Here is a 12309-nt window from a genome sequence, read left to right as displayed (position 1 = left end):
GCATAAATGGAACAGGAATTAAAAATAAAACTCCCAGTATTTTCCTCGTGGATATCTATTGCGTGGCTGCAGTTGGAATGCTGTGCACAGTATTGATCACTATATCCCAGAAAGAATATTTTAAGGGTGGAAAAGGTGTAGAAAAGAGCAAACAAATTGGTCAAGGGAATGGAGGAAATGCCCTGTGATGACTGGTTACACGGTTTTGGGCGTTGGGGGGGGGGGGGGAGCAAATAAGCAGGGACTTGATGAAGGTGTATAAAAATTGTGCATGGTATACACAGGGGAAATATTTCTCCCATTCCTATAATATTAGAACCCAAGATTATCCATTGAAACTGAATGGTGAGTGATTCAAGACTTACTGATGCAGCATCTAGTTCAACTATGGAATTTACAACCAGAAGTAGTAGAGATGGCTGCCAGATTGTAACAGCTTTAAAATGGCAATGGGCAACTTGTGCAGAATGGGGCTATCAGTGGCCAATAGCCATGTTCTTCAGTATCAGAGGCAGTGTTTATAACAATTCTTGAGGACCGTGAGTGGGAGGATGTCATAGTGAGTTTCCCAATGACAACTGTTTGGCTACTTGGTGAACAGAGATCACGGTCCTCCATTGGGAGATGTAAGCACAAGATATAGATATGATAGTCTTCTCTCTAACCTTCCACAAACCCACCTTTTCTCATATGCAGGCCCCCCAATCTGGTCATTTCCAGCTGTTTTCCTGTAGCTGGAGGCCCAAGCAAACATCCGTATAGGTTCTTTGGTGGGGTCCATAAGTGATGCCATAAGTGAAGGGGCTAATTTAAATTTTGCTAATTTTCTTGCTATGACAGTTTAACAACAATATGAGTTTAACAACAATATGGATGCCTGTCTCAGGTATTTTTGACAGGCACTGAATGTAATGTTCCAGTGACATCACATGCTAACATGGATGGTCACTACAAACCTTGGTGACCTGCAGAGATGGTCACACATTGCACTCCCTGCCGTGTGCACTCTCCATCCTCTTTTGAGAATTTCCCCTCCACTTGAGGTTTAGATTGAAAGGGACAAATCCTGGTTTTGGTGTTTTGCTGTAGTCTGTGTTCATCTGGTGCATGGCAGCCTTGTCACTGCACTGTTTCTTGTGTTGATTTGGTGTTGTTCCTTATCCCTCAGTCAGCAGAGATGATTTAAATCATGGGCTGGAAAAATGTCTAGCTTGATTTGTTTTTTAAAAAATTATATTCCACTTTATCCCAATATTGGAAGCCAAGGCAGCTCCTAATGTAATTAGAAATTGTTGCAGCTAAGATAACAGCAGGTTATTATATGAATACATAGTTCAGTAGATTATTATGTTAGAACAACAATAGAATTTAAACAATTTGAAAACCATTTAAAATCACATCTTGGGAGAAGGGATTAGGAAGTGTGGCATGGCATAAAGATAGCAAGGAGGGGACCAACCTAATTTTCCTTGGTGTGGAGTTCGACAGCCTAAGGGCAGTCACCAATACAGCTCTTTCTTTTGTTCTTGTCAAACATGTCCCATAGGGTAGTGGAGCGTACAGGAGAGCCTCCCCTGAAGATCTTAAAATGCAGGGTAGCTGTTAAAGAGTGTGTGTTCCTTTGGAAAAGTTCTTGGTGAAGTATCATTGAATTAGTGAATATTCAAAAAGGGAACAGAGAATGAATGGGAAGGTTTATAAAGCAGCAACAGATTATTCTCATGTATATGGGGCTGTAAGAAACTTGGTGTGGCAGAGGTACAGGGTGCTGTTTTGTCTTCAGGCACTCAGAGAAATGTCCAAAACAGATGCTCCTTTGAGAAACAGGTGTGCAAAGCTGTCCTGCTCATGTATTTTTTCTCTCTCTGCCTCTTTTAAGGCAGTTTAGGGAATTGTGCAGCTCTCCAGATGTTGACTGAAGTGGTAAGAAATGTTGGGAGTTGCAGTTCTACAGCATTTGGGTGGGCTGCATAGTTCCCATGTTCTAAGTGAAAAGAGTTGTGGACATTCAGGGCCATATGTAGAGCTCTGTGTAGAATAATTACATTAGATCTTCTTTCTTCAACCTGGTATGCTTGAGATGTGAGGACATCATCATTTTGCTAGCTGGTGGTGATGGACGTTGTGGGTCCACAGATCTGAAGCATTCTGGCTTCAGATACATACTGATGTATGCTAAGAGAGCTCAGTCAATGTAGTTATGCCTGATAATGCAGGATCTTAGCTATTAAGACTGGTCCCTACAGTTGTCATCTCAAGTAGATGCGGCAGCCAGGAGTGCTTGGTATCAATTTTGATTGATACACCAACTGCATCCCTACCTGGACTGAAGGGACCTTGCAGTAATGATACATGCTCTGATAATCTCTTGTTTTGATTTCTGTAATGTGCTCTACCTTTGTACCAAGGGGCTACCCTTGTACCAAGTTTGGAAGCTTCAGTTAGTTCAAAATGTGGCAGCCAAGACTGGTCACCGGTTCTTCAAGGTTTGACCATATAACACCAGTTCTAAAAGCTCTTCTCTGACTGCCGATTAGTTTCCGGGTGCAGTACAAAGTTTTGGTTATTCATGGTTTTTTGTGGGGTTTTTTGGGCTATGTGGCCATGTTCTAGAAATTCTCCTTCCTGACGTTTCGCCCGCATCTGTGGCTGGCATCTTCAGAGAATGCTTTGCCTGGAAAAAGTTGGGTGTATATATACTGTGTGAGCCTAGGAATGCAGGAGTGATTTGCATGTGTATTGTTCTGTGCTGATGTCCGGCCTCAGGCTGGGAGGTTAATGCAAAAGAAGATTAGTATCTGCTAATTGGTGATCATTATCTGCTGGGAAAGCCCCTGACTCTGAATGGTTTCCCATTTGCATCTGGGAAGAATGTGCTAGAACTACAAACGACTAGATTAGTCTCAACTTCTCAAAGAACCTTCACTGTAACGACTCCAAAATTGTGGAACAGTCTCCCGGAAGAAATCTGTCTTATCACCTCCTTGGATGCTTTTAAGAGAGCAGTTAAGAGGAATCTCTTCCAGCGAGCTTACCCACCTGATCTCTAGTATAAGGAATATTGTTCCATTGACTAAGATTTGAATATCTCTATTCCTCCCTCGCTCTTTGATAGAACCTGTTTTAAAGTAACTATTTATAAATTGTTACTGTATTTTATTGTTGTGCTTGTATATTTTATCAGGTTGTAATCCCACCTAGATCCATCTGGGAGAGGCAGGAAAATATAAATACATATTTAAAATTATTATTATTATTTGTATTTTTCAAACATTAGTTGCTGAAAATGGTGTACTGACTTAAGTATCAGTACTTGCATGATACACACATTGGTTATAGGTTTCCTTGAAGACTTTCTCTGCTCACAACTCTTTGGGAACCCTGAGGTTGATAGCAAATAATTGACTTGGATAGCCATCATACATCCCATGGGTCAGTGTCCTCAGTGTTTACATCTCCTTTCCAAGCAGGGAGATGAGCAGCCGTCAGCGTAACAGGGCCTGGCTCTTTCCCCAGGGACATGAGAAAACCTCCTGCAGCTGGACAACTGCCCAGTGGCTTGGGGTTATGGCACAGAGCCTGGCTGTAGTTGGTTGTTGACAAAGGGTTTGTGCTCACACCCTCTGCTGAGGTCTTCCTGCTTAGTACAGTGAGGCCCTGTTCACCATGGTACATCAGGAGCTCTCAAACTGTGTCCTAACAGAGTGTCCCAAGATCAAGAAAAAGAGAAACCTTTCAGAGCCTCCACAAATAAAATGCAAGAGGGACGTTTTGCACGAAATATGAGAAGGGCTCTTCAGATACTGTGGGAGTGTAGAAAATAACCCAGAATGCAATATTAGATAGAAAATTAAACTCCTTCACACTCTGTTCGCTGACTAAAGTGGTAGCTTAAGTCATTTCACTAATTGTTAACTGATTTCTATTTCATTTTTTGCTATTTTTAACATTGGCTAGTATGGATTTTGATTCTCACTGATTGCTGTGGTAAATGTTACTCTCTAAAGAAACCAAGAGCAGTGTGTGAACAGGAGCTCCTGTTCCATGCAAAGTTTTAAATACCATATATACTCGACCATAACTTGACCTCATGTATAAGTCGAGGGCAGGTTTTGGAGCCAAAGTACAATACTATATTGACCCATGGATAAGTCGACTCAGGTTTTTGGGGTCACCTTTTAGACTAAAATTTCTAGACTTATACATGAGTATACTGTATACAGTAGCTTTTTATTACACGTCTCCACAAGAACAAAGAAATGAATCCAAATTCACTATTCATTATGCCAAAAGACTAACGAGGGTGGGATTTGGTAAATTCAAAGTAAAATGTTGAAGTTATTTTCCTCATTAAAACAGCAACAGAATATAATGTTCCTAGCATGTTGTTTTCAAGTTCTTCAACACTAAGTGTACTTTCTCTAATTTGCTCCACTTCTGGTGTGATCTCTGCAGGGAACAGATCAAGAGGGTGAAAGATTCTGATGATGTCCCCATGGTGTTGGTGGGAAATAAATGTGACCTTCCAGCCCGGACTGTGGAAACGCGGCAAGCCCAGGAGTTGGCTCGGAGCTATGGAATTCCCTACATTGAGACATCGGCCAAAACTAGACAGGTACACAGAGGATAAGTGTGAAGGGGAATCTCTTCTGAAATACATTGGTCCACCTTTAGGACTGACAGATGAATCTTCTTCATGGAGGAGAACCAAATGGAGTACTTTGCATGTGTATATGTTTCCAAGTCGCCTGTCATGTTATGGCAACCTCATGAATTTCATAGGGTTTTCTTAGGCAAGAAATAATTAGAGGTGGTTTTGCCAGGTCCTGCCTCTGAAATATAGCCTACAGCACCTGGTAGTCTCCCATCCAAGGAGTAAGCAGAGCTGACACTGCATAGGTTCCAAGCTCAGAGGGGATCTGGTGCCTTTAGAGTATTTACACCTTTCACCATCCCACATATTTTTTCCTATAGGTGGCAGATTGGAATCTTAAGACTTCTCAGGGCTGACTCCCTAGTTTATAAGAGACACTACTTTACAAGCTTAGGCTGCAAGTTTAGAACCCTCTATTATGGATGGTTTCTATCTTTGCTATCCGTCTCTTCTTCTTATCTGTTTACTTATTTATTTGATTTATATCTCACTTTTCTTGCAGCATGGGCCCCAAGACAGCTCACATCACATTCAAAACAAATTTTGCTAAAACCTATTTGAGATGAAAGTTTTAAAAAACTTTAAATAAATAGTACTTTAAATAAATAGTACAGTTTAAAATACAGTAAATATAGCAAAAAGGTGGACGTGTTACACACACCCCATTAAATGATCTTTTTGCCAGAGTAAAATAAGAGGTGAAGGCCTACCTAAATAAAATAGTCTTTGCCTGCTAGTGGAAAGAAGCAGAGAGGTAGGCCCACTGAGTCTCCTGCAGAAGGGAATTACATGGCTTGGGACCAGCCACTGAGAAGGCTCTCTGTTGCCTTCACCAAACATGCCTGGGAAGAAGCCCTGGTGGCACAGTGGTTAAATGCCTGTACTGCAGCCACTCACTCAAAACCACAAGGTTGTGAGTTCAAGACCAGCAAAAGGGCTCAAGCTTGACTCAGGCTTGCATTCTTCCAAGGTCGCTAAAATGAGTACCCAGATTGTTGGGGGCAAATTAGCTTACAGTTGTAAACCGCTTAGACACTGCTTAGGCGGTATGAAGCGGTATATAAGTGAAGCTTGTTTGTTTGTTTGTGGGGGGACAAAGAAAGTCTTCCTCTGAAGATCTTAAAAGTCAGGCAGACTAATAGAAGATAACTTCTTTTCATATGGTCTCCACTTAAACCATTTAAGGTTCTATATAGGTCATAACCAGCACTTTGAAATGTGTGAGAAACAGAATGATAACCAGTAAAGTTGTTGCAACATGGGAGTTTTGTTCTTTTGGAACCTGCCTTGGTCAACAATCTGGCTACAGTATTTTGGATTTGCTAATTTCTGTTTTCAAAGACAGCCTCATGTATGTTACAGTAATCCAAACAAAAATTAATCAGGACTCGTGTCACTGCAGCCAGATTTGACATCTCGGGGAATACATCAGTTTTAGCTGTACTAACATGGTTCTGTCACTACTGAAACCTGAGCATCCAGGCTCAGATTCAAGTTCAAGAATACATCCAAGCTGTGAAACTGAGATTTCAGAGAGTGTGTAATTCTGTCAAGCACAGGTTGAATCCCTATTTCCTAATCTCCCTTTTGACTGACCTGGGGCACCTCTGTCTTGTCTGGATTAGGTTTCAGTTCATTTTCCCTGATCTAGTCCACTACTGAGAGCAGACCCTGATTTAGCACCAAAATAGCTTCCTTGAAGTTAGATGAAAAGAAGAAAGAATTGGGTGTCATCAGCATACTGATGACACCTGACCCTGAGAAGTCTGGAAAACCATTCCCATAGATTTCATGTACATATAAGCAGTATGGGGAACAAAACCGAGCTCTGAGGGATTCCATAGGCTAATGGCCAGGAATCTCCCTCCCACTGCCACTTTCTGAGTTCTCCCCTCCAAGGATTGAAACCACTGTGAAACAGTGGGCAAAATTCCCATCCCAGAGAGGTAGCCCAAAAGAATACCATAGTTGATGGTATCAAGTCATTGAGAGGTCCAATAGAACCAACAAAGACACACTCCTCCTGTCCAGTTCCTGTGTACCAAGGCAAGCAAAGCCGTGTCCATCCCATAACCAGGCCAGAAGCCAGACTGAAATGGATCTAGAGAGTCTGGATCTAAGAAGTCTACGCCCCTTGAGCTGAGAAGTCACCACATGCTCTGTAACCTATACAGTACTTGTCTTGTAATTCTTATAACATGAGGATGCCAGTCTCTTGTTCTTTCCTTGGCTCCCAGCAACCTGCTTACCCCCATGTTTGTGTAAAAAGAAGGCAGTTGAGCTGCCTTGAGTATTTCCCTTTGTAAGAGCTGTGAAAGGCTGTGTGATTGACAGTGGTGATGCTGGCACACAGCCCCATTGAGCAAAAACAATAACAACAATATGCATAGGCAGTCAGGCTACCAGTCTTCCAGCTGCTAATTGCACAGCAGGTTCTGTTGATGGCCTCTGAGTACCGAGGAACATGAACGTGAATTATGGCACTCTTGACTTCAGAGTGATTCGCTTCCCCACCCCCTCCATATCCATTAAAGTAACACTGGGGATAAAATTGGCAAGTAGTCTGTCTTAGTAACTTGTTGCAGTCTCATAAAAGTGAGGGTGCGGATTCAGTCACTCGTGGTGGCTCTTTCTACCACTCATTCTTGCTGGTTTTTGTAACACTTTCATGGCTCAGTCAGGCCAGGACTACTGTCATGTGAGTGGTCAAGCATATGTGTGAAGAATTTGGGAACTGTGTGTATTAGTTTGTGACAACAAAACTGTCTGTATGTGTGTGTCTTTTGGCTCTTTTCAAACGTCCACCTTTCCAAGGATTTGTAATTCACACTGCAAAGGAACACTGCTTGGCTTCCACACTGGGTTTATCATATTCACACATTCCAAGCTGCCCTTATTAACAGTGGAAAAGGCATTCTTTATGACTCTTTCAAAATGGATTCTTTGAAGCTTCCTTTTCTTGGTTTTGTATGTTCGCATGTTCAAGCACATTATTGCTCTCTTGCAGGGAGTTGAAGATGCCTTCTATACTTTAGTGCGGGAGATCCGACAGCACAAACTACGCAAATTGAATCCTCCAGATGAAAGTGGCCCAGGCTGTATGAATTGTAAATGTGTAATATCATGACTAAGGTAAGGCCCTGGAGAAAATAAACAGTGCTTGAGATGAGAATTTACCCCCTCTCACCCCCATCATACACTGCAGATAAATATCTGAAAAGTTTCTCTTACCTCTGGAATGGAACCAGGCTGGAGGCAGTGAGAATTAAAGACAAATGGACTCAGATTCTTGGTAGATGATTCCTGTTGTTACTCATCCTTAATGAATCTGATGTTCCTCAAGCATTTTGGGAGACAGGATGGGGGCTTGTCAGACACTGCAAACTGCATAGTTAGCAGTTTAAAGCAATTAAAGCAAATGTATTTTAACCATGATTCTTTGAAGAGATGCTTTGAACTAGACTGATTTGTTGTCAAAAATGAGAATGTACTGGCAACTTGCCTTTTATCAGTTAACGCTGATTAGATCCAGAATTTTTGTATCCATTTCATCTCCTTTTAAGTTCTATTCCTCTTTTTAGATGCTGTCTGTTCTATTGATTTAACTATTCCCCCCACCCCCCATTGGCAGCCTCAAAATGACACTTCCTGTTGCCTATCCTGGGCGTTTTCTTTCTCCTGGCTTTCCAGGCTTTCTGTATCAGATTTAACTGTACTGTGGCTGCGTTTTCTCCCATGGAAGCTGCATGAAGCGCATCTGTAAACTAATGAAGAGGCTAGATCTGTCCCTGGATTGAGCAGTAGCAGAACAAAATGTGCCTGTGTGTGGTCAGTGGCCATGTCAGAGACTTTGCAGTAGAATTAGAGGCAGGCAGCCTTCAGAACTCCAGTACTGAAATATTCTGATGTAATATTAACAGTATCTCATACCTGAAATATAAATGGAAAATGTTTGCAGACTATTACACACTCCCTTGGTGAGGAAGCCCAGATATACATTTAATAAGTGCCTTTGGAACAACAGTATGAAGGGTTACAGAAATCAGAATGGGCTCTCTAAACAAACACACACACACAAAACACCAAAAAAAGCTGGTGTTCCCTGCTCCCTCAAGTGCTCAAAGCAATGATGGGAGAAATGTATGGTTGGATCCATGTTTAGGTCTCTGCAATGGGGCTTCTTGAAGGGGATTGTGCCTCCACCATTCCTCCTCACAGCAGCCCCTCAAGCCTCTTGCAGTACTGAGGATCAGTGTCTGCAGAATGGGCCAAATTGTGGTGCAGGTGGGGAGGATGGGATTTCTAAAATTCAGGTGAATACCTTCCATCAGGAGACAGCAGATTCTGAATCCAATTAATGGAATATTACTTTCCCTTTGGCCCTTGCAGTAATTCCCATTGGCCGAAAAATGCACAAGACCATGACATAAACAAAACAAATATATAACAAATATTACAACTAAGAAGTATGATATTTATAGCAAGTATGAAGGGCTGTATAGACTGGTCATTAAGGCCAGCATGGGGGCAGGGCATTCACATGATGTACGCTCCGACTTAGCCCCCATGCCGTCGTGACATTGTGCGCTGCAACACTACGGTGGATGATGTCATGACACTCCTCTGGCACTGCATCCAGATGATGCAGCGTCAAAAGAGTGCAGAAAAGCTGTGGCACCTGCGGCTATGGCACCCTTTCTGCGGTGCAGAAAGGCCAGATCAAGGCCATGGCATGCGGTTGCCACAGCCCCAATATGGCACTAAAAGGGGCAGCCTGTATAGCCCATTAGATAACTAAGCTTGGGAACAATAACTTGCTATCTGTTCTTAATAGGTAACATTGGGAGTTACCTTCCACACATGCTCAACACTGACTCTTTGCTTCCCCCGGGGAAATAATAACAGAAACTCTTCCAATAGTGTAGAGCAGAGGAAGAGGGGAAATTAGGTTTTTGGTGGAGGGTGCAGTGGGATAGGTTAGGAGGGAGGAGTGAAAAAAACAGACCTTGGATACAGAAGTGAGCTTTGTCTCACCATGAAAACCCACACAGACCTATCAGAAGAAAACTGTCTATTGCTATCTAGGGTGAATCTTCTTTCTGGCTTCTTGCTTTTTATACATTAATATTGAGACCTCTTAGGGGAGAGCTCCTTATCCTGCAGTCTACTTACTTACTTATTAAAATATTTATAACCAGCCCTATATCATACAGTTTAATTAATTTAAACAATATGGAATAAGGTAAAAGGACCAAAAGCACATTAAACAATTTGACCAATTAAAACAAGGCAGTTAAACTCACTTAAAAACAGCTTTAAACCAGAAGTCCAGAAATTCTGAAGGAGAAGAGTTAGCAGCTGAGCAAGGAAGAGAAGGCTTTCCTCCTCTTATGGAAATAGACATTTGTGTATTTTCTTTATAAAAATGGGAACTACACTCCACCCAGAAAATAACAACTGAGACATGAACGGATGTCATATAAGTTGGCTGGAATCTCCCAGCAGGCCCAATGCTTTAGTTTCACCTAGGGCAGCTAATGCTCTTAAAGGGTGGGGGTCCAGATGTGCAAATAATCCAGATGTCTGAGACTGTTTCCTCTGGCTGAGGATGTGAGTTTGGGTGGGAGGGTGCGGGTGATTTCCTGTTCGTTGCCTGCTGATAGTGTAGAGATGAATCCCAAACGTTACTTAAACTCCCTGACCTCAGAGAGAGGCTACTGCCAAAGGCTGTGGAGAGGAGAAAGCCCAATGTTTGCCAAATGTGTGTTCATTCCTATATCCCATGCATTACTCGTGTGTGTGTATGTGTGTGTGTGTGTGTTTGTATGAAGTGCAAAGTTTGGGTTGTCCTGAACTTTCTTACTAGATAGCTGCCCAGCAAGGAGAGCATAACTTGGCAATACAAATATAGGTGTGGTCCCAGCTCTCTGACTGTGGAGGAGGAAATGGGAGCTGCTTTTTCCCTGAATTATCTGAAACACAAATGGGCTGTAGCTTTATGCTGGACAGCATCTTGCTAACAAAACAAGCTGTCTCAGAGCTACACAACCCAGATGTAAGGCAAGAGGAAACATGTGCAGAGAAGCGGGAGCTGAGAAGTGATGGAGTCATTCACACAAAGTTTTCCAGTCTCATTCATAGAAAATATTTTCTGGTTTTTATCCTTGGCTTGATCAGGATGGGCTGTCTATATATGGAAGGCTCACTCACCTCTTTTGGCACACCATCAGTTTGTATCACATTTCTTATCTGCTAACCTCTGCCTTTATAGTGCTCTCTCTTGGGCTTCCATATTAAGCTGGGTTACAGTGAAACAATCTAAGAGAGAACTGTGGCAACAGTTCCTTCTGCTTTCTGTCTTGCCACTACACTGAGTAGCAAGTGATTATTCATTCTGCATGATTTTGAGAAATGAAAATGGACATATCCAACACACACGATGCTTTCAAAAGTACACAATTTTAACATAGCAAGAGCATGGCTAGTTAAAACCTGGAAGAATTGCTATGTGGGCAGCCATGATGAGTAGAGGGAGCAACTTTTGCCCCCATGGTGGGTGGCACTATGCCAGTTTCAGCTGGAGCTCAAAGTGGAGGTCACTTCCAATTTTGACTCCTGGATTTTCTTGTGGAGGGTGGAAGTTGGGACAGTTGTTTATGGTAAACTGCTGCTCCTAGAAGCCTCCAAATATCACAGTTTTCTATTTCCCAACACAGCAATGTATTTATTTATTTATTGCAGGGTCCAGGCGTTTGGGGTAGGACATTAGGATAAGCCAGGCAGGGTATAGTGAGGTAGCGCACAAAACCTCTGGGGGCACACTCTATGGGCTGCACAATTCCTACCCATGCCAGGTGGTTGCAGTTCAAACGACATATTATACATATATGCAGGAACACATATTGTATGGCCACTCACTTAGCCCATGTACTAATGGCTGCCAGGCAAGGATCCAGCTACTTACTTTGGCATTCTCTTGTGCTAATGCAAGCACATGCAAAGCTTGGGTCTTTCTTCCCTCTGATAGCCATCCAAGGGGTGGTACTTGAAAAATCTGAAAGAGTAGCCAGTCACATATGTACATCTCCCTGCATCCTGCCAGCCCCCAAGCAGGGCAAAAGTCATACTGGGCTTGAAGCCTGGTTCCTTCCTCTCTCAGTGTGAAAAAGTCAGCAATGGCCATTGAGAAATAGGGCCATTCTCATCTCTAAAGCAGCCAGGAAGAGGACCTGGAGTGATCCACAGTGAGCAGAGCAGAAGGTAGATGGGCCATCTCCTGAAATTATTTTTGCAAGGCTGGCATTGAACATAAACAGGTGGTAGTGCAGACTAGTCCTCCACCAGCTCTTGAAGTACAGATTTAAAGCATCACAGATTGAGTTGCACATAATATCCAAAGCGAAACTGAATGCACCATTGTCTACATAGCAGTCTCTTGGTATAGTAAGAGGGATAAATGTAAATGCAGTGGAGGTAACAGACTTCAAGTTTTATAGCATCACCATGAGGTTAACAAGTGGTACTGCAACCCATTTTCCCTCCAAAAACAACAACAATAAAGGTAATAAATGGTATGGGAGTAGACACCCAAATGATCTTCCTTCAGCTTTTTACTGAAACATAAACAATTGTTGACAATTTTTGTTTGATTGATT

At 42.4% G+C, this 12309-nt stretch overlaps 1 protein-coding gene across 1 annotated transcript in view; it reads left to right on the top strand.

The window, feature by feature from the left end:
* HRAS (HRas proto-oncogene, GTPase) overlaps positions 1–12309 on the top strand; it is a 29978-nt gene that overhangs the window by 12746 nt on the left and 4923 nt on the right. Inside the window, exons 2-3 of the mRNA XM_042459220.1 lie at positions 4397–4615; positions 7662–7786. Coding sequence (XP_042315154.1) covers positions 4397–4615; positions 7662–7781 — 339 coding nt within the window. The 3' untranslated portion in view covers positions 7782–7786. The remainder of the gene's footprint in view (positions 1–4396; positions 4616–7661; positions 7787–12309) is intronic.

This window comes from Sceloporus undulatus, chromosome 1, assembly GCF_019175285.1.
Source record: "Sceloporus undulatus isolate JIND9_A2432 ecotype Alabama chromosome 1, SceUnd_v1.1, whole genome shotgun sequence".
Classification (NCBI taxonomy): domain Eukaryota; kingdom Metazoa; phylum Chordata; class Lepidosauria; order Squamata; family Phrynosomatidae; genus Sceloporus; species Sceloporus undulatus.
The sequence above is the reverse complement of the archived record's forward strand: the minus strand, read 5'-3'. Positions and strand labels throughout refer to the sequence as shown.